Source organism: Oryx dammah, unplaced genomic scaffold (genome assembly GCF_014754425.2).
Source record: "Oryx dammah isolate SB20612 unplaced genomic scaffold, SCBI_Odam_1.1 HiC_scaffold_29, whole genome shotgun sequence".
Classification (NCBI taxonomy): domain Eukaryota; kingdom Metazoa; phylum Chordata; class Mammalia; order Artiodactyla; family Bovidae; genus Oryx; species Oryx dammah.
In genome coordinates, this window is record NW_024070213.1 from 90424166 (window position 1) to 90451315 (window position 27150).

The 27150-nt window shown below is 47.0% G+C and overlaps 3 protein-coding genes and 1 pseudogene across 4 annotated transcripts; 2 read left to right on the top strand and 2 right to left on the bottom strand.

The window, feature by feature from the left end:
• The first annotated feature begins 724 nt into the window (after positions 1-724).
• PFDN5 (prefoldin subunit 5) lies at positions 725-4882 on the top strand. The gene is made up of 6 exons (XM_040234390.1): positions 725-842; positions 1049-1151; positions 1454-1485; positions 2595-2669; positions 2758-2863; positions 4680-4882. Exons 1-6 carry the CDS (start codon positions 771-773, stop codon positions 4754-4756), a joined length of 465 nt encoding a protein of 154 aa, XP_040090324.1. The 5' UTR covers positions 725-770; the 3' UTR covers positions 4757-4882.
• On the bottom strand, positions 3252-3846 carry LOC120858339 (annotated as a pseudogene).
• Positions 4883-5481: 599 nt separating the features above from the next.
• On the top strand, positions 5482-12683 carry MYG1 (MYG1 exonuclease). The gene is made up of 7 exons (XM_040234333.1): positions 5482-5739; positions 5899-6011; positions 8559-8718; positions 11412-11564; positions 11690-11812; positions 11930-12111; positions 12264-12683. Exons 1-7 carry the CDS (start codon positions 5524-5526, stop codon positions 12460-12462), a joined length of 1146 nt encoding a protein of 381 aa, XP_040090267.1. The 5' UTR covers positions 5482-5523; the 3' UTR covers positions 12463-12683.
• On the bottom strand, positions 12680-26634 carry AAAS (aladin WD repeat nucleoporin). Of its 2 annotated transcripts, XM_040234285.1 has the most exons (17): positions 26335-26599; positions 25587-25714; positions 20551-20606; positions 20148-20239; positions 19914-19960; positions 19748-19771; positions 19559-19657; positions 19120-19263; positions 14894-15014; positions 14484-14608; positions 14242-14302; positions 13997-14087; positions 13700-13793; positions 13546-13613; positions 13316-13397; positions 13129-13213; positions 12754-13007 (listed from the first exon to the last, which is right to left on the bottom strand). In XM_040234285.1, exons 1-17 carry the CDS (start codon positions 26455-26457, stop codon positions 12780-12782), a joined length of 1668 nt encoding a protein of 555 aa, XP_040090219.1. In that variant the 5' UTR covers positions 26458-26599; the 3' UTR covers positions 12754-12779. The 2 variants fall into 2 exon arrangements, with proteins under 2 accessions (XP_040090220.1, XP_040090219.1); XM_040234286.1 differs by lacking the exon at positions 19748-19771 and having other exon boundaries at positions 12680-13007; positions 26335-26634.
• Between the last annotated feature and the right edge of the window lie 516 nt (positions 26635-27150).

Below are 27150 nucleotides of genomic sequence, written 5' to 3' on the forward strand. Positions count from 1 at the left end.
CACTGTGTTGATTAATAAAGCTACTGCTGTACTGTGGGTGATAACGTGCCTCCTTCCTGTTCTCTCAACCGCCAGACTCTGGCTTCATCTGCGCGAAGCATCCCTTTCATAATGCTACTGTCCCCCCTGTCCCTTGCTCCTAGAACTTTCCAAGCTTCTTCCTTGCCTGTTGTCACCAGGTTTATACCACCGCTGTGGTTATGGTGTTGCGCGGGTTTTCTCTAGTGGCAGGGAGTAGGGGCTACACTTCATAGTGGGTGTGTGGACTTATTTCGGCGGCTTCTCTTGTTGCCGAGCACAGGCTGTAGGCGCCCAGGCTTCAATAGCTGCTTCAGGAGCTGTGCTCAGCAATTGCTGCACAAGGGGCTTTGTTGATCCTTGGCATGTAGGATCTTCCCGCACCAGGGATGGAACCCCTTTCCCTTTCATTGGCAGGCGGGTTCTTAACCACTGGACCACCAGGGAAGTCCCAAGGCCTGAGTAAGATTAAGTTTCTTGAGCATAAGAATCCTGTTCGTTAGAACTTGATTATGCGAAGCTTGGGATATTTTGTGAAAAGAAAACGCCGCAGCCCTTTCTATTCCACGGGAAGTCACGCCGAAGATTCCATACCTTCCGCCCCGCCGCGAGCTTCCTTCTCTTCTGGCTTGAAGGACCATAGAGACGTCTAGCGCGGCGAGGCCTCCAGGCGTAGCCATAGAGATACGCAGAGGACGGCTAGAGCGTTGCTCTCCCGGAGGGTTTCCGCTTCATAAGCCCTCCTTCCCAACATGGCGCAGTCGGTTAACATCACCGAGCTGAATCTGCCGCAACTAGAAATGCTCAAGAACCAACTGGACCAGGTGGGGATAGGCTCCGAAAGCACCCCTTTCCCGCCTCACTTCCCTTCCCCCCCAGCGCGTACCTCCTTGCCCCCCACTCTTCCCCTCTTGGGGAGAATTCCCTTCCCAGGCGAAACCCCCACCCCGTCCCAGGACCCGCCCCTTCTCTGGCAGTGCCCGCTTCTCCCGCGAGCCCCCACCCTGACCCTCATTCCTGTTCTCTGTAGGAAGTGGAGTTCTTGTCCACATCCATTGCCCAGCTCAAGGTGGTTCAGACCAAGTATGTGGAAGCCAAGGACTGTCTGAACGTGCTGAAGAAAAACAACGAGGGTACGGGGTAGGCGTGCGAAGGGAACCTGGGAGATGCGGCGAGCCGGCTTCTCTCTTCCCGCCTCCTAATCCAGTTTTCTTACCTGAGACGAGAGAGCAGTCCATTACGTATTGTACACCGCTGAAGGAGCCCTTTGCATGTTGCTTATCTAGAGTTGAAATGTCCAGGACATTTTTCTGCTCCTGTTGCCTCTATTTTCGTCCTTTTCGTATAGTTTTCCGGCGCCTTGCCGCTTTGAAACTCCCTTGAAAAGTTGGAGCTGCCAACCTTCCCCACATGTTTGTCTTAATTGCTTTCACAGGGAAAGAATTACTTGTCCCCCTGACGAGTTCTGTATCCTTTCCGCAGGAGCCTTTTCCCTGCCCTGTTTGCTCCCTCACACCTAACAACTTTCAAAAAAGGGCGGGAGATTTTGATTATTCCAGAGTGCCTAGATGGTTCTGAGACTGCTATTAACACAAGCTTAGCTCTGCTGTCTAACCTAAGGCCAGCAACTAATTAATGCTTGGTGAGCACCCAGGTGTATGCATTTAGAATTGAGGTGTGATTATTTCCCTTTGCTCTTTGAGGATATAACCTAGTAGGGAGGTAGAACTGGTGGTTTACGTTTTTACTGTAATTTAGAAAACATAAGCAATAGAAAAATAGAGGATTTGGAAACAAAGGGGTTGGTTCTGTTTATTAATCCTCAATTTCAGTTTAATTATGGCTCTTATTCCTAACTGTTGTTACTAAGAAACCTGGATTATGTCTTACCTGTTGAATGTTTTATTTGAATGAGTAAGTTATGGCAATAGGGCACCCATAAACTACCTGAGAATGGACAGGCTGAAAAGGAAACAGGAATAGCAGTGTAGTAGGGATTATTTAAATAATCAACGTTAAATCTATCAGGAATTAGCTAATTCATGTCTGGGAGTGTTAAAGAGAAAGTGAGGCTGGCTTTTCACTCTATTACTCAACAGCACCAGGAAAAAAATCATCCTGTTTTGTCATTCTAATGATCTATCTATCATTCTAATTGCTCTAATATCTAGTGTTTCCGGAAGGAATAATGGTAAGAATTGTAAGAACTGCTTGCAGGATGGCAGACGGGATCAGAACAAGATCAGCACATGTGATTTTTCTCCATAAGGAACCAGCTTCCCTGTCTCTCCTCATGTGGAGTTTGTAGGCCTTCAGATGTGCCTTATAGCTTATTCCTTTTAAATTTTTCTTTTTTTTTTTTTTGACTCCATCCCATGGCTTGTGGGATCTTAGTTCCCCTGCCAGGGATTGAACCCAAGCCCCAGCAGTGAAAGCAGTGACTCGTAGCGACTGGACCTCCAGGGAATTCCTGCCTCCTTTTTAGAAAAGGAGGGTGTTGGTAGGTCAAGCTGAACTAGCTGACAGGGAATCATGACTCATACTGGGCTAGTTTTCCCTTAATCCTTGCTTCTCAGATGTATGTCCCCGGGAAGCTACATGATGTGGAACATGTGCTTATCGACGTGGGAACTGGCTACTATGTAGAGAAGGTAAGTAGAAGGGAACATAAGAATGTATCTCTGAGGGGGAGAGCTAGCGTGCAGAATGGGTTACCTCTCATTCACTCTGACCTTGCAGACAGCTGAGGATGCCAAGGACTTCTTCAAGAGGAAGATAGACTTCCTTACCAAGCAAATGGAAAAAATCCAGCCAGCTCTGCAGGAGAAGCACGCCATGAAACAGGGTAAGCTTGGCCTTGGACACCTCTTCAGACCCTTTCTGCCTCCGTAATAACATGGATTGCAGTGTGAACCATGGGAGGGAGTATCCCCTTTGCTGGATTAAAACTGTGGTTTTGTTTGGTATCTTGATGCATTACTCCTTAGCTTCTGTATCTAACATACCCACTACCTTTGGTGCTTGAGAAATTTAGAGAAAGGAAATCATGTGTTTTTGTGTTTGAGTTCCTATTTAATGGGGATGGAATGAGGGAGCAGGTACATGTAAATGAATACACAGCAAAGAAATATAGCTTTAACTAGCCAACTACTAGCAGTTGTAGCCCTGGCTGCATATTAGAATCACCCAGATAGTTTTTTTTTTTTTTTTTTTTTTACTTTTATTTGCATTTATTTTTTGCGGCATTTATTCCCAGGCCATAAGTTTTTGTTTCTTCAGTTTCTTCTGGGATATCTTTTTCTTCTGTGCAACTTCCTCTTGTGGTTTAGGAACAATCTGTTCTTTTTCAGTAAGGATCATCTCAATGTGGCAGAGAGAGCTCATGTAGGGGTTGATCCGACCATGAGCTCTGTAAGTCCTGCGCCGCATCTTGGGGGCTTCACTTGGATGTGCTCAATGACCAGAGAATCTACATCTAAGCCCTTAAGTTCAGCATTACTCTCTGCATTTTTGAGCATGTGTAGTAAAAATTCAGCACTCTTTTTGGGCCACCGACCCTGAGTCCAGTCCCACTGTTTGGCCTGTGCACACCTACCAACTCCACCGTTGTATCGACGGAATGGCACACACTGCTTCTTTAATGTGACATCCTTCAGATACTTGGTGGCTTTTCGGATATGCATACCCTTTATGGCCTGGGCAGTTTCACAAGTGTTCTTAAAGTGTATATGAAGATTTGAACCTCTTGATTTGCATGATTTTGTGGGGTTTTCTGGGTCAAGTGAATAGCGCACCATTTTTAGGGGTCACCTCAGGCCACTTACCGGAAAGCAGAATCACCCAGATAGTTTAAAAAGAAAACCTGGGCGACCCCAAACCAACTACAGTTGACCCTTGAACAATGTGGGAGTTAGGGGTGCCAAACCTTGGTGAAGTGGAAGAAAATCTGCATATAATTTATAGTCTGCCCCTCTGTATCCTCAGTTTCAAGTTTGCAGATTCAACCAATTGTAGATCATGTCGTACTATAGTATTTAGTACTGGGGGGAAAAAAACATGTATGTGGACCCACACGGTTCAAACAGGTATTGTTCAAGGATCAACTGTGAATCAGTAGGGTGAGATTCCAGAGAACAGTGTTTTGTTTGTTTGTTTAAAAGCTCCCTGTGTGATATACAGTCAGGATTAAGAACCACTGTTCTAAAAGCAAACATCTTTTCCACATTATTATTTTCTGGGTATATGTGACTCATTTGAAACTGTATTTTGTTCGTTTTTATATCCCAGTGGTTCTCATAGTATTCTCATATGAGCTTCCCTGGTGGCTCAGACAGTAAAGAATCCACCTGCAATACGGGAGACCTAGGTTTGATCCCTGGGTTAGGAAGAGCCCTTTAGGAAGGAAATGGCAACCCACTCCAGTATTCTTGCCTGGAGAATCCCCTGTCCATGGGGATTCCAAGAGTCAGACATGACTGAGCGACTTTCACATCTCATATTATTGACAATTTAGATTCTAAATTGGTGTTGTGTTTGCCCTCTACAGAGAATCTCTGTGTTGAAAATTAATTAACTGTAGTAGTCTACCTGTCAATTTTCCTTAACTCTGGGCTCTCCCCTTTAGCTCCTGCCCAGGGTCTGACTCTTCTTTTATTCCACAGCTGTCATGGAGATGATGAGCCAGAAGATTCAGCAGCTCACAACCCTGGGAGCAGCTCAGGCTACCGCCAAGGCCTGAGAGCTTGTTTCAGAAATGGGGCAGAGGGTGCCTGCTTCTGGAGCCTGGGACTTTGTGGATGTGGTTTCCCGGAATGGGGAAAGAAGAGGGTCTGTGTTTAATGCTAATAAATGAGCCAACTGGGCAGAGTGGTGGTCTTTTCTTGCATTAGGCAAGGGACTAGTGAGGAGGTGGGAGGGTGGTATTAAGAGGGTGTGCCCCTGCCTGGAGCCTGATAAGCAGGAATGATGCAGTGCTCATCTTGGGGGCTTCACTTGGGAATCTGTGAGGAACTGGAGACAAAATTCAATGCTGGTGATACAGGATGCTCAGGGCTGGTGCACTGGGATGACCCAGAGGGATGGTATGGGGAGGGGGATTCAGGATGGGAAACACGTGTACACCCGTGGCAGATTCATGTTGATGTATGGCAAAACCAATACAATATTGTAAAGTAATTAGCCTCCAATTAAAATAAATTTATATTAAAAATAAGTGAACTGTGGTATAGAAATTTGAGAAGATGGAAAATGCCATCAAAAAGCTTCAAGGTATGATCTTTCAGCATTGTTTTTAATGCAGCTTTGGGCACCAGGTAGCAAACCAGTGGTCCAGCCCTGGGTAAAATAAAAGCAATAAAAAAAAAAAAAAAAAAAAATTCAATGCTGGGTGGCAGGCCCTCTCCGCGCGGCCCGTTACCATAGAAACAGCTGGCAACCGGAAGTGGGGCTGCGCAGGCGCTTCCCCTTCCGGGTCGGCGCCCTTACTGACTCCGTGGAGAAAGCTGCATGGGCCACCACTTCCTGCGCGGTTTCCTCCCTGTGCTGTTGCCGCCGCCACCGCTCCGGAGCCCGCATCTCAAGCTCAGCCTGGAGCCTGTCCCACCTTCCAAACGACCCCGCAGCCACCTCATGGCCCCGCCCCGAATCGGGACGCACAACGGCACCTTCCACTGCGATGAGGCGCTGGCGTGCGCGTTACTGCGCCTCCTGCCGGAGTACCGGGTAGGCACAGGCCGCGCAAGCTGACCCGGGGTGGACCGCGTCCTCCTAGAGGTGTCCCGCCCGAGCACGCCTCTCCCCTCCTCTGCTCCTTGGAAGCCCAACATTAATCCCCTACCCGTGCGACCCTGGCAGCCCCCTCACATCCTGTGTCCCCTGCAGGATGCAGAGATCGTGCGGACCCGAGACCCCGAGAAACTGGCTGCTTGTGACATCGTGGTAGACGTGGGTGGCGAGTACGACCCTCAGAGACACCGATATGACCATCACCAGAGGTGAGGACTCACTACCATTCCTTTGATTTTCTCGGAGCCCCAGGCCACTGCCGTGGCTCTTGTCAGCGAAGGGAGCCGCCTCACCCTTGCGTCCCATGGGACTGCTGCCTCCCATGCTTCCAGTGGTCCACCTGCTCTGCACCCGGCTAGGGGGCTTTGTGCTTCGCTGAGCCCTCGCGTCTGCCGTGGCCTCCCTTGGTCACCCCTGGGGCCCTTCCCGATTCACTTCCTTCTTTGGCTCAGCCAGGCTTTTCTCCCAGCAGCCTTATCGTTAGCTCACTGAATACCCCAGCAGAGATTAATCCATTCAGGTGCCCTTGCTGCCCTACCTCGGGCTGCTGGGCCCACGTGATTGTGGCAGGTGGTGAGAGTTCAGGTGTGTGCTGTCTTCTACGTCATTGACACTCTACCCCTGGGAAATCGTTCTTGTCCACCGAGAGGCCAGAATCCCCAGTACCTCTCCAATCCTTTTCCCTCTCCTCAAGCCCCTACCTCATCAGACTTTCTCAGTGAGTGATCCTGTCTCTTTTCTTTCAAAAGAAATTGAGCTTTTCCTGCGTGTACTTCCTCAGTTTCTCCCTCCTGAATCAACTCCCTCTTTCCAATTCAGGAAACCCTTCTGTTTGCCCCTTTTCCAATGTATCACTTCCTGCTCTGGGACTCTGTATACCAGCGTTTCTACTTTTTACCTGAAGAAAGAAACTCTGTTTACGTATCCCGTCTTGAAAACAAAGGACTGAAAAAAACCCATAACCCCCTCCCTCACATACACCACGCTGTTTAAAGTGGTTATCTCTGGGGTATCATGAGGAGGTTTTTCTGTTTCTCTCTTTCTCTCTCTCCTTCCCTCCCTATATTTCTTTTTTTTATTTAAGAATACATATTATTTTTCATTAGTGATGTGGAGAGGGAATGCTCCCAGTGTGTACGACCTAATCTCACCCTCACTTCTCAGGCATTCTTCAAAAGAAGAGCTGACCCTGGTTCCACATTTCTTTCAGTTCATTCCTTTTATCCATCCTATCATTCAGCCAGGTCTTTTCCAATCTCTCTACTGGAAATGCTGGTGGAAGGGGAACCAGTAACCTCAATGCCAGACTCAGGTTGCTGGTTGAGGGTTAACTGACTGACCTGTCACCTTAACCCTCTCACCTTAACTGACTTCTTTGTGGCACTTGATGTAATTGATTGCTTCCTTTTTCTGGTAATTTTATATACTTTAAAAAAAATTGTGCCATTTTTGACATGTAAAACAATATATTTAATATTTCTGGAATATAAAACATAAAATGAACACCCAAGAACTGATCTCCCAGCTGAAGAAATAGACCATTATCATTATCTTAGCACCTGTACCTGTGTGCCTCTTCCCCATCCCAACCCCACATCCCCCAAGAGTAAGCAACATCCTGAATTTTGTGTTCATCATGTCCTTGCTTGCTCTTGTGTACAGTTTAGCACTTATGTCTTATCTGTTTGCATCAACTATTTATTTAGTTTTGCTTCTTCCTGAATCTTTTCTGGGACATTATTTTTATTAGTCTTTATACCTTATGAGTATTTTATAGGTATTTTTGTGTTTACTGAATATTTAATAATAAAAATCATTAGAACGAAAAAATGAGCTTCCTTGGTGATTCTGCTGGACTGGTATTTAGAAATTAGAGCTGTGGTTTCCACTGTTCTAACAGCTATCATACCATTTCCGTGCCCTCTGTCCCAAGGCTGTTCAAGTCCCTGCCTTCCTCACTCATCCGGCACATTGCAGGTGATCTTGGATCGCTTCTCCATGCTGGCTGGCACAACGCACTTTCTGACATGCTCCGGCCTGCTTAAAGTCTCTCAGTGGCTCCTCCTTATCTACAGATAAACTTCAAACTCTGAAGTGTAGCATTCAAGGCCTTCCCTGGTCCAGCTCCTGCTTTATCTTTTGCCTCTCATTCCTCATCCGAAGCTGCTTTCTTGCAGATCCATGGATACCCTTCTCTTAGGCATTATACGTTGTTCCCGCTACTTGGAACGCCTTTTCTCCTTCCCTTTATGTGTCTGGCACACACCCACTAATTCATCTTCCAAGAATGACCTGAAGGTTCTTCTCCTGCGCGCTTTCCTCTCCTGAGCCCTTTCCTTGTTTATAACCAGCTGGAGCATTGCTTTGGTTGCTCATGTGAGTGTGCGTGGGGGGCTGTGTGTGGCCATGTGTGTCCATGTGTCCCTGTCCGTGTGCCTTAGGAAGATAAACTTGAAGGCAGGAACAGTCTTAGTTTTTTTCATCTCTGATGTTTACAACAAAGTCTAGGCATGTTGTAAGCACTGAGTTAATCCTTGTCAAATGACATCTGAGTCACCAGGGAAGCCCAGTGGATGCATGGGGGCTCCAAACTCAAGTCCGTGTTAACCCCCGAGGACAAGCCAAAGCCTCCCCAGCCAGGCTTTGTCCCAGTCCCCCCAGTGTTCCCCAGCCTCCCCACCACGCTGTGCCTGCACCTGCACACACTGGGTGAGCCGGGGCGGTTGGCGCTAGCCCCCCCTCCCTGTACTCCTTAGGTCTTTCACAGAGACCATGAGCTCCCTGTCCCCTGGGAAGCCGTGGCAGACCAAGCTGAGCAGTGCGGGACTCATCTATCTGCACTTCGGGCACAAGCTGCTGGCCCAGTTGCTGGGCGCTAGCGAAGAGGACTGCATGGTGGGCACCCTCTATGACAAGGTGGGGACCCAAGGACAGAGATGCCCCCCACGTGCGTCTCCACCCTGTGGGCTAGAGCGACACTCACGACCACGCTCAGGTCAGGCAGGGTTCCTGACCCGTGCTGGCCCACCACCCTCTCGCTCAGTCAAGCCCATCTTCTCGAAGCGGTATGGGTAATCTCTCCTGCCTCCATTCTCGGGTGGTTGTGAGACATGAATGAGGTAATGAAAACTTAAAGCATGCCCTGACACACATAAAAAACAGTTGTTCAACAGCTTGGTAGTGGACCAGGCTGCCTGTTTGGCAGCATGTGACTAACGTGCTGGCTGCCCTGAAGGTGGAGGGCGGCAAAGGCACAGTGAGTTGGGAAACTGGCAAGGGTTTGATTATGAAAACCTCTTCAGGTTCCACCAGCGCCCCCCCTGCAGGCAGTTCAGGTGCCTGTGTTTGGGGAAGCAACAAGGGCTAGTGGCCCTGGCATCCACGTTGGATCCATGATTCTGAGGTCAGCTACTTGACCTGGCTCCTGTGAAGTTCACAAGTCAAAGTTCAGATGCAGTCAACTCTGTTTTTTGCAGATGGGCTGTTGAGTTCAGTTCTCTGTCTTGGCTTGTCTGTCTCCTCTGTGACACAGCATTAGTATGATCCAAAAAAGTTGAATAAATGTGACTGTTTAAATTGGAGCTTCTGGAATAGGTTTTAGACTGCCTGGGTCAATCTTCCCTTCTACTGCTGAGGGGTTTCTAAGCAACTGAACTAAATTACACCCAAGGTTTTGTTTCTGGTGCACTACATGGTGATTCACAATTTTTGAAGATTATACTCCACTTACAGTTATTATAGAATATTGGCTATATTCCATGTGCTATAAAACATTTTCTTGTAGCTTATTTTAAGCATGTTCTTTTTTAATGTTTAATTTTTTTGGCTGTGCTGGGTCTTAGTTGTGGCATGTGGGATCTAGTTCCCCAACCAGGAATCAAACCCAGACCCCCTGCATTGGGAGGTTGGAGTCTCAGCCACTGGATCACCGGGGAAATGCTTTATTTTACACATAGTAGTTTGTACCTCTCAACCCAACCCCATCTTGCTCCTCCTCTCTTCCCTCCTCCCATTGGTAGCCACTAATTTGTTCTGTTTGTTATTGTTATATTCACTAGTTTCTTAGATTCCACATATGACTGATATACAGTATTTGTCTTTCTGTGACTTATTTTACTAAACATAATACCCTACAAGTCCATCCATGTTGTTGCAAATGGCAAATTTTCATTATTTTTCTCATTTCATGGCTAAGTCATACTCTGTTATGCACCACATCTTCTTTATCCACTCATCTGCTGATGGACGCTTAGGTTGCTTTCACACCTTGCCTACTGCAGATAATGCTGCTGTGAACATTGAGGTGCATGTATGTTTTTGAATTAGTATTTTTGTTTGTTTGAGATAAACACCCAGGAGTAGAATTGCTGGGTCCTATGATAGTCCTATCTTTAACTTCTCGAGGAGCTTCCATACTGTTTTCCACAGTGACTGCACCAGTCTACATTCCCATCAACAGTGTACAAGGGTTCCCTTTGCTCCACATCCTCACCAACATGTGTTCCTTGTGGTATTTTTGATGATAGCCATTCTGACAAGTGTGATGTAATATCTCAATTGTGGTCTAATTTGCATTTCTCTGATAATCAGTAATGTTGATGGCCTTTTGGCCATCTGTAAATCTTTGGGAAAATATCCAGTTCTGCCTATTTTTCAGTTGGGTTGTTAGGTTTTGATGTTAAGTTATATGAGCTGTTTTGTGTTTTTGTAATATTCATTTATTTATTTATTCGGCTGTGGCACGTAGGATCTTATTTTTCTGACCAGGGATTGAACCCGGGCCTTTTCTATTCTAAGTACAGAATCTTAGTGATTGGACCACCAGGGAAGTCTGAGCTGTTTGTATGTTTTGGATATTAAAATTACACCCAAGTTTTAACTGAGCCTCGGGTTGGGGGTTCAGACCAATTGGTGCTGGGCAGAGAGGAGTTTCTTTTCCAGCTCTCCCCGAGTAGCACTTTTTCTGCATACCACAGATGTGTCTAAATGTAGGCCTATTTTGTAAGGCAGTTTTGCATTAAATACTGATACCCCATGTCCTTTTCTGCCCCCGACTCTTGGGGCATCCTCCCATTTCTTTAGGCTCAGGAGATGCCATTGGTAGATCCTGGGCTTCCCCGGGACCACAGTCCAGCCCTTGATGTCTAGTACTCATCTTCTCCCACTTGATGGGTGTGCTTGATCAGACCCTCCTGTAGCTCAATAAGTGTTTCATCGAATAGCCTGCTCAGCCCACCTGGACATTTACCTGCCCTCAGCCATGAGGATCCACCCCACAGAGCCCATCATGGAACTCAAGACCTTCCTTGTTCAGAACACAGCAGCCCCCTCCCCACACATGCTGGCCCTGGCTTTGGCTTTGAGCTGTATTAGTGAGCACTGGATCAGAAATCAGGTGATCTGAATTCAGCCCTAGCGCTGTATGCTCTCTGCCTTTTAGGAAGTTACTGAACTCTGCAATTCCCCCTCTGGTCGTCCAAGTAATGTTGGGAAATCCTTGCAGGATCCTTGTGAAGATTAAAGACTGTATCTGCATACATGTTGAGATCTATAAAGCTTTATGCAAATAGTCAGTGCCCTCCAGAGTCTTTCTTCTACTGCTGCCTTAGATGTATGAAAACTTCGTGGAGGAAGTGGATGCAGTGGACAATGGGATTTCCCAGTGGGAGAAGGGAGAGCCTCGGTACCTGCTGACCACCACGCTGAGCGCCAGGGTTGCTCGGCTTAATCCCACTTGGAACCAGCCCAACCAAGACACTGAGGTAAGGAGGGCCTGGGGAAAAGAGGCTGAGGTGTGTGAAAACCAGGGGAGGAAGTGAGCGGGCTTGGCCTCTTCAGCCCTAGCAGAGTTAGAAGTTCGGGTCAGCACCATGGTTCTCATTCCCAGGCTGGGTTCAAGCGTGCAATGGACCTGGTTCGAGAGGAGTTCCTGCAGAGACTAGATTTCTACCAGAACAGCTGGCTGCCAGCGCGGGCCCTGGTGGAAGAGGCCCTGGCCAAGAGGTTCCAGGTACGGGCCTGGGAGGAGGCACTGTGGCCCTGGAGAGCACGTGCTGGCAGGCTGCTAGCCTGCTGGGGCTCGTGCTCCTATCCTGAGCCTTCTGTCCCGGCTCCACTTCCTTTGCAGGTGGACCCAAGCGGGGAGATAATAGAACTGGAAAAGGGTGGCTGCCCCTGGAAGGAGCACCTCTATCAGCTGGAATCGGGGCTGTCCCCTGCAGGGACCATCGCCTTCGTTATCTACACAGACCAGGCTGGACAGTGGCGGGTACAGTGTGTGCCTAAGGAGCCCCATTCGTTCCAGAGCAGGTGAGGGCCTAGGGGTCCACCCTGCAGCCCTTCAGGCATGTTTCACCCCCATCAGAGGAGGCAGCCACTAACCTGGGCCTCTGCTCCCCCTCTTCTAGTTCCTCACAACCTCCATTTGCCCCCACCAACTCCCTCTTTCTGCTCACTCGTAGGCTGCCCCTGCTAGAGCCATGGCGGGGTCTTCGGGATGAGGCCCTGGACCAGATAAGTGGAATTCCTGGCTGCATCTTTGTCCATGCCAGCGGCTTCATTGGGGGGCACCGTACCCGAGAGGGTGCCCTGAGCATGGCCCGTGCCACCTTGGCCCAGCGCCCAGCACCTACGCCTGCCCCAAATCCCCTAGTCCAATAAAATTCCCATCTCATGCTGACCAAATAATGTTCTATTACTGCTCTGCACTATTCTGGGAGCTTAAATTTGGGGAAAGTGCAACATGTATTACGTGCCAGAGCTGGTGCTAGGTATTTTCTCAGTTTTGCTTTCAAATCATTTGAAAACTATCCAGTTCTTAAGGGTAAATAATGACCAGATTCACAAGGAGTGACTAAAAAGTGAAAGAGCCAAGATCTAAACCCAAAGTCCATGCCTTTTTTTTTCCTTCAGTGTACCCCAGTGCAACTTACTGGAAAAGACAGAGTCTCATAAGTGGAAAACAAGAAAGGACACTATTACTGAAAGTGGGAGTGAGGGGAGTGGGGCCAAGCAGGGGGTGGCCCTGGGAGAGGGTCCCAAGGGGCAGAAGTTGGGGATGTCTCAGTAAACAGGGGTAAATCGTGAATAGAGCCTCCACCCCCAGCAGGGGGCTCCTGGGCTCGGCCAAGCACTGGGCTAAAGCGTGGAAACTGGGCATTGACGAAGTACAGAGGGATGTGGGTGATCCGGCCTGTGGACCAGCACTGCAGAGAGAGGGGAGCAAAGTCAGCCTGGGCCCAAGAAGGGCTATTTACGGCAGAGCCACCCAGCAGCTGTGGCCCTCAGCTCCTCCCACTCCTGTAGCCCAGCAGCTGGCCTACTCACCACGCTGAGCAGAGCTCCTTTGTTGAAGGAAGGATGGAAAGTAATGAGCTGGGCCTGGGCTCCTAGCTCCCCCTGGATAATGCCACTAGACAAAGAAGAGAAGGGGAGCAGGCAGCTGGAGGCAGCAGGCAGGTATAGCGGGATGTGGGTTTGGTATGGGAGGGCCAGTGAGGGACCCAGCACTTACCAAGGAAGTAGCTCAAACACAGGGCTGTTTCGAGTGCGAAAAAGGAGGATGACTGGTTTCCCATTCTGGACCCGAGGATTGCCTGTAAGAGATGGACGAGGGACAGGAAGGAACTCTGCAGGCCGAATCCCAGGGCAGGGGCACAGCAGAACTGCTGCCAGGACACGGATACACTTGATTAATGGGAAGGTGGTACAGCCTCAGCAGAGGCCTTCCTCTCCACCTCTTACCTTTCATGAGCACAGCTAGCCGCTCCCCACTTGGGTCCCAGACCATGGAGTGGGCCTCTCCCCCAAGTCTACGAGTCACAACAGCAGGTTGAGGGGTTCTGTGTGGTCCCTCCCGGCTTTGTCTCACCGCTCCTTCCTCACCCACCCAGCTTACCTCTCCTCGCCATGTGGCGTCTGTATGGTGGTCTCAGACAGATCTGCCACTATTGTGGCAGACTTGGCGCCTCCAACATACCCCTTTCCCTCACCTGTGGATCAGAGCAGGCGCTCTCAAGTATAGGAAAAGGGCCCCTCTCCCCCGTCTCCTCTCCATCACAGGCATCAACGCCTCTCAAGTCTTCCGAGCTTCTTTACTTCCCTTTTTCCTTCAAAGCAGCATATTCCAGATGGCTCTTTCCTCCCTCCGACTACCCCAGCTATTGTGCATCCAAAAGTGTTGCCCCTGACTCACCACACCGTTCTGGGAACAACAAGGAGTAAATAAGTGGTTCCCCCAACACTGTGAACAGCAGGCGGTTTCCACTAGGGCTCCAGCAGCCAGTCTGGGGTCAGGGAGCAAAGGGCAGGAAAAGGGTGGTCTATGGGAATACAGGAAGGACGCACAGGAGCAAGGGAAGTAGAGGAGGTGGGGGGGACACGCCTGGGGAAGTAGAGCCAACCTCCTCCCCAGCTCCTGCACCGCACACTCCCTCCTACCTGGCATCGCCCCGAGAGGGTAGGCCACCGCTCGCAAGTCCACATCTGGGCCTCCCAGACTCTGTGCCAGAGAAGCAGGCCACAGCTTAGAGTTCCAGGTGTCACAGCTCAGACCTCCCTGCCTGTCAGTCCCAGGTTCAGGGGAATGGGGATGGGGACAGAAGGCTGTGCAGCTGAAGTTCCGGAAGCCTAGTGCCTTTCTCCACATCCTTCCTGCCCACTCCGGCTCTCCCCACACTCACCGAAAGACAGCTGAAGGAGTGGTAGCCAAGACTTTGCTGCCATCTGGGGACCAGAGCAGGTTCGTAACCCCACCTCCCCGAAACCAGGGAAGGGGAACACAGGTCTCTGTTGAGACATCCCATACCTAGGAGAGAGGCGGGGAGAGTGAGACAGGGAGACAGTATCCCCAACACCCCACAGACCCCCTTCCCTGAGGTACAAAGAACCAGAGAGGGGAGGAAGTGGGAAAGGGTTGAAACAGGAGGAAACAGCAAGCAGAATTTTACAGGTGAGGAGCAGGGCTGGTGCTGCACCTTGGGTAAGTTTAAGACTGAATGGATAACTGTTCCTCGCCTCCCCCAGCGTACTTCCCACCACCAGGCAAAGGCAGCTCTTCCCTCAAGTCTGAGGGGCGTGGGGACCAACTCACCAGGATGGCAGCATCCACAGGGGAAGCTGAGAGCAGCCGCCCCCCACTAGGGGCCCAAGCCAAGCTGGTAACGGGTGTGTGCCCAGGGTGAGAGAGCACCTGGGCACAGCCAGAAGAGGGTCTGCAGAAGGGAAACGGTGTCAGGTCAGAAGACAAGAAGAAAGCCCTGTGACTCTATTCCCTTGCCTCTGCCTGCTAAAACTGCCCAATCCCTGTGGCCCCTCTGAGTGCAGGAATAAGAATAATGGAAGTTAAAGGAAAACAAGAAGGAAGCAAGGGCAGTCACTACCAGGAGGCCCAGAAAGGGTGAAAGGGGGTAAACCTGAAAGAGACAAGAACATTATTCCCGTTATTTATTGGCTGTGCTGGATCCTTGGGGCTATGTGGGTGTTTTCTCTAGTTGCATTAGAGGAGCTTTTGGTGTGGAGCATGGGCTTTAGGGCATGTGGGCCAGTAGTTGTGGTTTCTGGGCTCTAGAGCACAGGCTCAATGGTTGTGGCTCCCAAGCTTAGCTGCTCTGAAGAATGTGGGAATCTACCTGGATCAGGTATTGAACCTGTGTCTGCTGCACTGGCAGGCAGATTTTTTACCACTGAGCCATCAGGGAGGTCCGAAAGAGACAAGAACTTGTGACAAGTAAAGCTCGGTGGTGCTGGGCTGGGGAGATACATGCTCTGCCTGGAGGCCAGGATAACCCATGACATCACCTCACAGTTCCCATCTCTTATCTTTCTAGTTATCTGCCACTCCTCAGAGTTCATCCTGTGCTCCCAAACCTCTCTCTCTGTGTTTCCTTGTCACAGTTACCTTCCCTCCTCGGTGCTCTGCCTCATTTTCTGCTCATCAAAGATGGCGCGTGTGGCAACCTCCCCAACTAGGCTGGGAACTGAGGCCACCAGCTATGTCAGTCAGCTCTGAATCTCCAGAGCAACATACTTGGCCCAAAAAGCGCAGGCTACTATCTGAATTAATGCCACTCTGTCCCTTTTCCTCCCAACTATACACCCACCTTTAGCTCTAATGAGGTCACCAGTCTACAGTTACTCTCTTAATTTTATAATACATCAGTTTACAGAGATCCATCTCATTCTTTTCGGTGGCCTCACTGTATTCCACTGAATAGATGAACTATAATTTATTCAGTCGTGCTTCCACAGACATTTCAGTTGTTGGTGATTTTTTAATTACAAATAGTACTGCAAAAGTATTCTTTATATCTTTATGTACTCATTATTTGTGTAGAATACAGTATTAAAATGGAATTGTGGGTAAAAAAGACTTGCACCTTTCAAAAGATAAATATGCCAACAAATTTTTTCCAACAAATTATTTTCTGAAAAGTTTGTGGGGCTTCCCTGGTGACCCAGTGGTTAAGAATCTGCTTCACAATGCAAGGGACACCAGTTCGATCCCTAGTCCAGGAAGATTCCACAGGCCAGTGCACCATAACCACTGAGCCAGAGCTCTAGACCCTGGGAGCCGGAACTACTGAGCCTGTGTTCCCTAGAGCCTGTGCTCCTCAATCAGAGAAGCCACTGCAATGAGAAGCTCGCACACTGCAACTAGAGAACAGCCCCTGCTCAATGCAGCCAGAGAAAGCCCACCCAGCAACAAAGACCAAGTGCAGCCAAAATAAATAAAATAATTTAAAAAAAGTTTGTACCACACTATGCTGTTTTTCCTACTCTTGCTAATAATGCATGTTATCAAACATTTAAATTTTAATAATACTGTCATTCTGAATGGGCAAAAAAAAAAATCCTATATATTTTTCTAGTCCTTTTAATTATGTATTTTTACACTTAGTTTTTTTTATCAGCTTGGAATTTATTTGTATATAAAATGTGAAGCAAGGCCGAACTTTACCATTTTCTAAATGGATAGCCAATTTTGTCAAAACCACTAAAAAAAAAAGGAATCTGAACTTGTCTATTGCAATGCAAGCCAAATTCATTATGTATTAAATTACCATAAATTCCTAGATCTGTTCCTGAATGTTGTTCTGATACACTGATCTGTTTGTCTTATGACAATATCTTTGTATTACTGTGACTTCATGAAACATTTCAATACCTAGAGGCAAGTCTCCTCTCAATATGCTTCCTTTGCAAACATTCGTGGCTATCCTTCCATATTTATGCTTTCATAAAAACTCTAAATAGCATTTTGTCAAGTTCACAAAAACAATTCAGTAGAATGCTAATCAGAAATACACTTAACTTGACATCTTTATGATTAAATTTTCCTATCCAGGAATACAGCATGTCCCGCCATTAATTAAGCTTTTGTTTAATATTCTTGTCTAATATTGACTTCCCTGGTGGCTCAGACGGTAAAGCATCCGCCTACAATGTTGGAGACCCGGGTTCAGTTCCTGGCTTAGGAAGATCTCCTGGAGAAGGCCATGGCAATCTACTCCAGTACTCTTGCCTGGAAAATCCCATGGACAGAGGAGCCTGGTAGGCTATAGTTCATGTGGTCTCAAAGAGTTGGACATGATTGAGCAACTTCACTTTCTTCCTTTAATATTCTTCAGTCACTTTCTTCAGATGTCTAACATTAAATAAATTTAACAATTTATTCCTAGTAACCTATAGTAATTATTGGACCTGTTGTAATAGAACATATTTTTCATCACAATTTCTCAGCTGATTCTTACTAGTACAAGGAAAGCTATGACCTTTTCAGTTTCCTGGATCCAATTACGGTACTACTTACATTTCTTAGTTGAATCTCTTGTTTTATCTAGGTGTAAAATCGTATCTCCAAATAAAAATTAATTTTATCTTTCTCAAGACTTATATCACATTCCTTTTTCTTGTCTTACTGCACTCACAAGAACATCAAAAACTACTGTTGATTAACATGGTGGCAATGATACTTCTGTCTTTATCTTGACATCACTGGAAAAACTTTTAGTATCTCCTATTTCACCGTTTAATAAGGCAGCCACTCATTTTGAGTATATACTCTTTATGTTTAGGTCATCTCTTTGTATTCCTATTTACTTTATGCATTCAGCAGGATGTCTGCTTATTCAAGGGCATTTATTAATACAAACATTTTTCTCCCTTAATTTGCCAATGTAATAAGTCATTTTAATATATGTCCTAATGGTAAATAGTTTCTAATTTCTGGAAAATTCCACTAGGTTAAAAATTTTTTTTTAATATTTGCTTTTGGATTCTTTTTGATAGTCTTTTATTTAGGATTTTAAAATCAGTAATTGTCAGGTTTCAGTTTTAGGGTCACATTAACTTTATAAACAATCAGGATGGGACAGAAAGAGGACATTAATGGGAAAACTGGTGAAATGTAAACAAAGTCTACAGTTTAGTTAATAACAACGTTCAAATGTCAGTTCTTAGTTTTGACAGATATAACATGGTAATATCAGATATTAACAATGGGGGAAATGCTGGGAAGGTATAGCCAAAGCCTCTGTACTATCTTTGCAGCTTTTCCAAAAATCTAAAACTTTGTCCATATAAAGTTTATTAAAAGGAAGAAACAAATCAGGAGGCTTTCCAAATTTTTCTATGATCTGGGTTAGTTCCAATAACATGGAGATTATCTTTTCTCTGACAATTAGACAAACTATCAGAAAATCATCTCAGTCTGGCATCTTTTTTAGTGGTACAACTCATCCACTTTGGTAACACATATTTGGTAGAAAATCAAACATTTCCTTAGATTTTCAAATGTGCTAGTCTAAATGTATAAAATATTCTCTAATAATTCTATTTTCTTCCATATTCGTGGTTCTCTCTTTTCCCGTTCTGAAAATAGTATACTTTGATTTTCTCTTTTGCCTTAATAAAGCGAGCCAAAATCTTTATTCAAAATTTAAAGAACCAGTTTCTGGTTTTATATTTAGTTAGTTCTTGTGGGGATTCTTTTTCCATTTTCACTGGTTTCAGCTCAAATCCATATTAATTCCATATCTACATTAACTGCCTTTCTCCCTTCTGTTAAACTTGCATCTGGCAGTCCTCCCAGAGAGACTTTCCTTCCACTTCATGATCCACAGGTGCACACTCCCCACACCCCCAGAAGCCCCTATTCTGCCCCTTTCTCTAGATTACCGCTTGGTAGAACCTCCACCTTGGCCTTAGGTCTGCTCTCCCGTAGCCATGGGAAGTGCTGTGAGGATAAAGAACTTTTCCTCCCAGACCTCCTCACCACCCCAAGGCCTCGGGCCAAGGTAAGAGACTGCTGGGACTCACCGGGTAGACAAGGACGTGGGGTCCAGAGTCCAGATGAGAATGCAGCTCTGGCAGGCCACAGCCAAGACAGAGGCACTGAGGGGCTTCCAGGCCAGGGCTGCCACGTTGCGCTGCAGCCGGTGCTTCAGGGAGGGGACTATAGTGCTGGGGTGGAATGGGAGGGGACAGAGTGAATCCGGGACGCTAAGGTGCAGGGGACCCGAGTGCGACTGAGGACAGACATCCAGAGAAAGCAGGCCCTCCAGTGGACAGGATAAAGGCTGGGTTTGGAAAGAGGATACATCCAGCTGTGGGGCCTCCCTGACCACAGTTCTGAAAAGAGCCATCGGAGCGGGCTCAGGAACTGTAGGACTCCCCGGGAGTCCAGAGCTGGAGAAGGAAGAGGGGGCTGAGAGATGGAGACTAAAGAGTCAGAGCCCACCCAGCATGCCACACACACCTGTTGGCATTATACACGCGGACTGAGTCATCCAGCAGAGCCACGGCAAATTTGTTGGTGTGGGGGTGCCATGCAAAGACCCGCAAGCAGCAGCTGGACCTGGGGCAGGAGTGAGAGTGAAGAGTCCGAACTGCACCTCACCATACCTGGGCCCAGAGCTCAGGCTGCCTTCCACATGAGACCGTTTACCATTTTTTGCTGTCTCTTTCTTTACTGGGAGGTAGAAGGAACGAGAACATGGGGAACAGTCAGGGAAGGGGTGGGAGGAATCTCTGCCTTGTTTTCCCTCTCCCCAAAAGAAGTTTCAAGGTTCAGGACTTCCTTCTAACAAAAGCCCCAGAGCTGGTACACTCACCAATTTGTGACTTGAGCAAATTCAGCAATCAGATCTTCGCTCCTAAGCTGTAATAACAAAGCAGACAGAGGATGCCCTGGGACAAAGGGACCTTATCCCCTCAAAGCTCCCACAGGGAGCTGGACCATTCCCACCCTCTGCCATCTTCCCATCACAGCCTGAACCTAATGCACAGAAAATGGTAGGAGTAAAGGAGTAGCAACAGGGAGGGCCAGTGGCAGAAGCCAAACTTACAGACAGATGGGGAAACAGGGACCCGTGGAGGGAGGAGGCCCATCGACAGAGTGCCAGGGCCCAGCTGGATGCCGTCTTCACCCACTCAAACACTGTGGGGTTGAGGAAGCAGCCGTGATTAAACCGTTCACAGGGCTCTCACTGGGCACCCTCCTAGGTAAGGGCTAAGCAAGGGCAAGCACTCTCCAGGCCCTTCCACCCAACAAGTGATCTGGACACCTACTCTGCGGCATGAGGGGTAGGTAGAGGTGAGAGAAGATAGCACCAGTGGACACAACTGGGCCAGAAATACAGGGCTGAAGGGAAAGGCACTGGGCCAACAGGTATTGGGATGAATTACGGAGAATATGGAGGGGAGATGGCAAGCACAAAACTAGAGAAGGCTGGAGGTAAACACACTTACCCTCCTCCTCTGAATTTGCAATTTCATTCAGCACCCCGAAAAGGCCTACATCACGCCTGAAGAGGAGAGGGAACTGTGAGTTAGATAGCTTTGATCCCTTCAGTCTCCCCTCTAAGTTCCTCCATTCATTCATTCATTCAATAAACATGTACTCAGAATAAGATCAGGGACTTCCCTGGTGGCTCAGTAGCTAAGACTCCACACTCCCGATGCAGGGGGCCCAGGTTCCATCCCTGGTCAGGGAACTAGACCCCACATGTTGCAACTATAAGATCCTGCATGCTGCAGCGAAGACCTGATGCAGCCAAGTGAGTAATACATAAATAAATATTTAAAAAATAAATAAGAGCACTTCCATTTAATGAGTGGCAACTATATGTCAAACACTTTATACTGTCCTTTCAGTCTACCCATTTCCTCAATGAGACAATTAAGGCTCAGAGGTCTGTCAGGGCTTTGTGTGCAGATCGAGTCAGGACTTGTCCGAAGACGATGAATGGAAAGCCACTGAAGGAGTTTCAGTTAAGGAATAAACTGACACTCAGGCATTTTAGAAAGATCAGTCTGGCTGCAGATTAGAGGGAGACAAGAATGGGAGAAAGAAATAGATTAAGAAGCTACTTGAGGAATCTAGAAGAAACACCAAAGTGGCCTGAACCACTGGGGTTTGAGAAAAGAGGACAAGTTTGAGAGCTTGAGGAAGTAGAACGGACAGGACTGGAGGACTAATTCAACATTAGTAAGGTAAAGAGCAATATCAAGGGAAACACCTAGATGATAATTATAGCATCCAACACTGATTACACTGTGCCAGGGCTGGGCTACAGCTTCACAAGCAACATCTAACTTAGCTATTATCACAACCCTATACAACAGGGATTGTTATCATCTGCATTTTTAGATGAGAGAACAGGGAGTGTGAAAGGTTGATTATCAAAGGTGAACTAGGTAGGAAAAAGCAGAGTCAGGATTCAATCTGTCTGTCTGTCCCAAAGCCTACATTCAAACCACTTATTCTTATATGACTAGGAAGGGCATTCCTTGAGACAAAAAACACAAGGAAGACACTGGCATAGAGAGGAAAACAGACTGATTGTGAACATGCTGAGTGTGTGAAGCCTATAGAATATCTGACTGAGGGTGTTGAACAGACAAGTGAACACCAAGGTGTGGTGCAAGTCCAGTTCAGGACCAACATTTAAAAGATAGCAGAGGGCTTCCCTGCTGTCGAAGTGAAAACAATGCCCAGTTGTGGATGTGACTGGTGGTGGAAGTAAAGTCCGATGCTGTAAAGAACAATATTCCATAGGAACCTGGAATGTTAGGTCAATGAATCAGGGAAGTGGAATTGGAAGTGGTCAAACAGGAGATGGCAAAAGTGAACATTGACATTTTAGGAATCAGTGAACTAAAATGGACTGGAATGGGTGAATTTAATTCAGATGACCATTATATCTGCTACTGTGGGCAAGAATCCCTTAGAAGAAATGGAGTAGCCCTCATAGTCAACAAAAGAGTCCAAAATGCAGTACTTGGGTGCAGTCTCAAAAATGACAGAATCATCTCTTTGTTTCCAAGGCAAACCATTCAATATCACAGTAATCCAAGTCTATGCCCCAACCAGTAATACTGAAGAAGCTGAAGTTGAACAGTTCTGTGAAGACCTACAAGACCTTTTAGAACTAGCACCCAAAAAAGATGTCTTTTTCATTATAGGGGACTGGAATGCAAAGGTAGGAAGTCAAATGATACTTGGAGTAACAGGCAAATTTGGCCTTGGAGTACACAATGAAGCAGGGGAAAGGCTAATAGACTTTTGCCAAGAAAACACACTGATCATAGCAAACACCCTCTTCTAACAACACAAGAGAAGACTCTACACATGGACATCACAAGATGGTCAATACTTAAATCAGACTAATTATATTCTTTGCAGCCAGATATGGAGAGGCTCTATACAGTCAGCAAAAACAAGACCAGGAGCTGCCTGTGGCTCAGATCATGAACTCCTTATTGCAAAATTCAGACTTAAATTGAAGAAAGTAGGAAAAACCACTAGACTATTCAGGAATGACCTAAATCAAATCCCTTACAATTATACAGTAGAAGTGAGAAACAGATTCAAGGGATTAGATCTGATAGACAGAGAGCCTGAAGAACTATGGACGGAGGTTTGTGACACTGTACAGGAGGCAGGGATCAAGACCATCCCCCAAAATAGAAATGCAAAAAGGCAAAATGGCTGTCTGAGGAGGTCTTACAAAAAGCTGTGAAAAGAAGAAAAGCTAAAGGGAAAGGAGAAAAGGAAAGACATACCCATCTGAATGCAGAGTTCCAAAGAACAGCAAGGATAGATAAGTCTTCCTCAGTGATCAACACAAAGAAATAGAGGAAAACAACAGAATGGGAAAGACTAGAGATCTCTTCTTCAAGAAAATTAGAGATACCAAGGGGGAACACTGCATGCAAAGATGGGCTCAATAAAGGACAGAAATGGCATGGACCTAACAGAAGCAGAAGATATTAAGAAGAGGTGGCAAGAATACACAGAACTATACAAAAAAGATCTTCATAACCACAATGGTATGTTACTCACCTAGAGCCAGACTTCCTGGAATTCGAAGTCAAGTGGGCCTTAGGAAGCATCACTTCGAATAAAGCTAGTGGAGGTGATAAAATTCCAGCTAAGCTATTTCAAAGCCTAAAAGAGGATGCTGTGAAAGTGCTGCACTCAAAATGTCAGCAAATTTGGAAAACTCAGCAGTGGACACAGGACTGGAAAAGGTCAGTTTTCATTCCAATCCCAAAGAAAGGCAATGCCAAAGAATGCTCAAACTACCGCACAATTGCACTCATCTCACACGCTAGCAAAGTGATGCTCAAACTTCTCCAAGTCAGGCTTCAACAGTACGTGGAACCATGAACTTCCAGATGTTCAAGCTGGATTTAGAAATGGCAGAGGAAACCAGAGATCAAATTGCCTACATCCAATGGATCATAGAAAAAGCAAGAGTTCCAGAAAAACATCTACTTCTGCTTTATTGACTATGCCAGACTGAAGTGACTTAGCAGCAAACCCTTCGATTGTGTGGATCATAACAAACTGTGGAAAATTCTTCAAGAGATGGGATTACCAGACCACCTTACCTGCCTCCTGAGAAATCTGTATGCAGGTCAAGAAGCAGCAGTTAGAACCGGACATGGAACAACAGACTAGTTCCAAATTGGGAAAGGAGTACAATAAGGCTGTATATTGTCACCCTGTTTATTTAAGTTATATGCAGAATACATCATGCGAAATGCAGGGCTGGATGAAGCACAAGCTGGAATCAAGATTGCCAGGAAAAATATCAATAACCTCAGATATGCAGATGACACCATCCTTATGGCAGAAAGCGAAGAACTAAAGAGCCTCTGGATGAAAGTGAAAAAGGAGAGTGAAAAAGCTGGCTTAAAACTCAACATTCAAAAAACTAAGATCAGGGCCTTCAGTCCCATCACTTCATGGCAAACAGATGGGAAAACAATGGAAACAGTGGCTGACTATTTTGGGGGGCTCCAAAATCACTGCAGGTGGTGACTGCAGCCATGAAATTAAAAGACACTTGCTCCTTGGAAGAAAAGCTATGACAAACTTAGAAAGCATATTAAAAAGCAGGGACATTACTTCCCCCGTGGTCTAGTGTTAAGAATCCACCTGCCAATGTGGGGGCACAGGTCTGACCCCTGCACTGGGAAGATCCCAAGACTGCAGAGCAACTAAGCCTGTGCACCACAACTACTGAAGTCTGAATGCCTAGGGCCATTGCTCTGCAAAAAGAGAAACCACTGTAATGAGAAGCCCTAGCACCCCACAACAAAGAGTAATCCCTGCTTGCCACAACTAGAGATAGCCCCCGCATAGCAGCTAAAGACTCAGCACAGCCAAAAATAAAATAAATAAACAGAACTTAAAAAAAAAAACAAAACGCTATTCATATAAAAGACAGCAGGAAGCAACTTCCCTGGTGATCCACAGTGGCTAAGACCCCATATTCCCAATGCAGGGGGCCGGAGTTCAGTCCCTGGTCAGGAAACTAGATCCCGCAGCGCAACTAAAAGATCTCAAATGCCACAATGAAGATGTAAGATTCTGCACAACAAGAACCCAGAGCAGCCAAATAAATACTAAAAAAAAAAAAGACGACAGCAAGAAGAGAACCAGCAGCTCGATAGAGGCAGAAATTAAGAAAGAATCCAGGACTGAATGGGTTTTCAGACCACAACCTGATGTTTAGCTTCACTCAAGGAGACATGCAAATGAAACTATTATGCAAAATCAAATATCAAAGTTTGATTAGACAAGTGTCAGAAAACAGGCACTCTCATACACTTTTTTGCTTTGTTTCATTTTTAGGTTTTTTTTGGAGCATAGTTTCTCACTGCTGGTGGGTCTATAAATATGTACAACTTAGAGGACTGTATGGCAACAGCTCATGAAATTACAAATGAACATACCCTTTGAACCCCTACATACAATGAAGAGGATAATACTAATAATGGCTATCTCTTGAAGGGATTAACATCTGTTTTACTCATTTAATCATCACTAGAACCTTGTAAGACAGGTTTCATTTTACAGATGAAGAAATTGAGGGACAGAATGATTAAGTACCTTGCTCAAGGTCACACAGCTAAAAAGCGGCACAGCCAGGAACTGAATCCACGTACAAAATGCATGACCCATGTATGAGATTATTCACTGTCACCTTATACCTATCCTTTCTGAGCTTCAGGTAAAGGCTCAGAAAGTGATAGTGACATGAGGGATCAAGTTTACATAATTAAACCAGAAAGGAAAGCAAGTCATTGGAGATGAAACGGAACTACCGTTGCACAGCCTTGAGTTCCACAGAAAGGACTGATAATTTGATGTGTTGAATGACAGACAGCTCTGAGCTAGAGAGAGCCAGGAAGCCCAGGGCAGAGAGGTGGTGACCCCACGGCATCCAGGATCTGCAGACCAGTGGCCCAGGAGACCCTTTGCCCAGTCTCACCAAATGTTGACGCATCTCTTCCACACTTGCTCCCGGTGGTGGATGAAGGCAGTTCTTGTGCCATGGTCCAGCCTTCCAGGGGTCTTCAAGGGATCCTTAGTCAGGTTTAGGACAGGAAGATTGATCCACTATAACCAAAAATGAGAGGTATGATAGTGAGTTCTCCTTCCCAGATCTCTACTGAAACCCCTGTTTCCCATTTCCACAAAAGAAACACTTGTGGAACTGGGGAAACAAGTCTTATCTCCCTTATCGGTAAAACGAGAATAATATTTCATAGGGATGCTGTGATTATTAAATCACATTATTAAAACATTTGTGGAGAACACCTGATTCAGAGCCTCTTTCTTCCAAGGAAACCCTCAATAAACTTCCATTTCTCTTCCTTTTCCTTGCCAGGAAAACCTCGGGGGAAAAAACTCCCCAGGTTGGGGCTTCCCAGTTGTCCCAGATACTGTCTCCAACTTTTCAGAAGTCCTCCTGCACAGTCACGGCCCCTAGATTCGCCCCTACTCTCTCCATCCCCGCTAGGCCCGCCCCACAGCTCCTCAGCATCCCCCATCCTCCAATCCCAGCTCTAAAATACATTCCATCTCTTCTCTTCTTCTCCACCCTGGGAGAGGTTGTTTCCAATCCTCCAGTCTGGGGACCGCGACGCGCCCCCCACCCCCCACGCTGCCTCTGCTCCCACATACCCTCCGACACCGCCCCCCATGCCTAAAGGTCCCTCCCTCCTCGCCCGGACCACCTGGCCCCGGAAGTCGGGAGGCGGACTCTCACAGCTACTGCCTGTCACCAGTTCGTTATTGTGCTCGTATAGGGTGATTTGTCCCCTAGGCGGTGGAGGAGGAAACAACCCCAGGGAGCACATCTTGCCGGTCCCGAGGACGTCCGGAATCAGAAGACTCCCAGAGCCCGGCTCCTCTGACTTTTAGTTCCCGGGCTAGATTCGGATGCGTACGGGTAGGCGCATGGGACAAACGGCAATACAAAGCTCAAAGAAAGTAAACGGAAGAGCACTGGAGAAGAAGGACGCATGCGCAGTTCTGGGATCGACTTCCGGCATCCTGGCGCGCCGCCTGGCGGTGGGAGAGGGAGCGGCGCCGACACGTCCGCAGCGCTGACCCCTAGTTAAGAGTCGGAGCGGGTTTTTTTGTTTTGTTTTGTTTCCTGTGAGACTGCTGTTTTCCCAGTTCCGAATTCCCCAGCATAGTCTCCCACTCACTCTCAGCACTCGAAAAGCCCAAAATAAGCCACGTTCAGGGAAGTACCTAATTAAACCCTTCCAGAACTGTGAATCGCCCAGAGGAAAATACCGACTCTTATCACGGGCAGCTGGCTGGAAAGTTGAGGGACGCTCACCCTTAGGAGGAAAGTCAGGCGGGAGGGAAAGTACTGCGCCCGCCAGAACCTAAAGGCCACGGGTTAGGCTTCCTGGAAGGAAAAGTGGAAACAGTTGGGAAACTAATATTTCCTGAGCACTTATTATGATAAGTGCTTGACTAATCTTTACAACTCCATGAGATGGGTACTGTTATACTACCAAAAGGAAAGTGAGGCACAG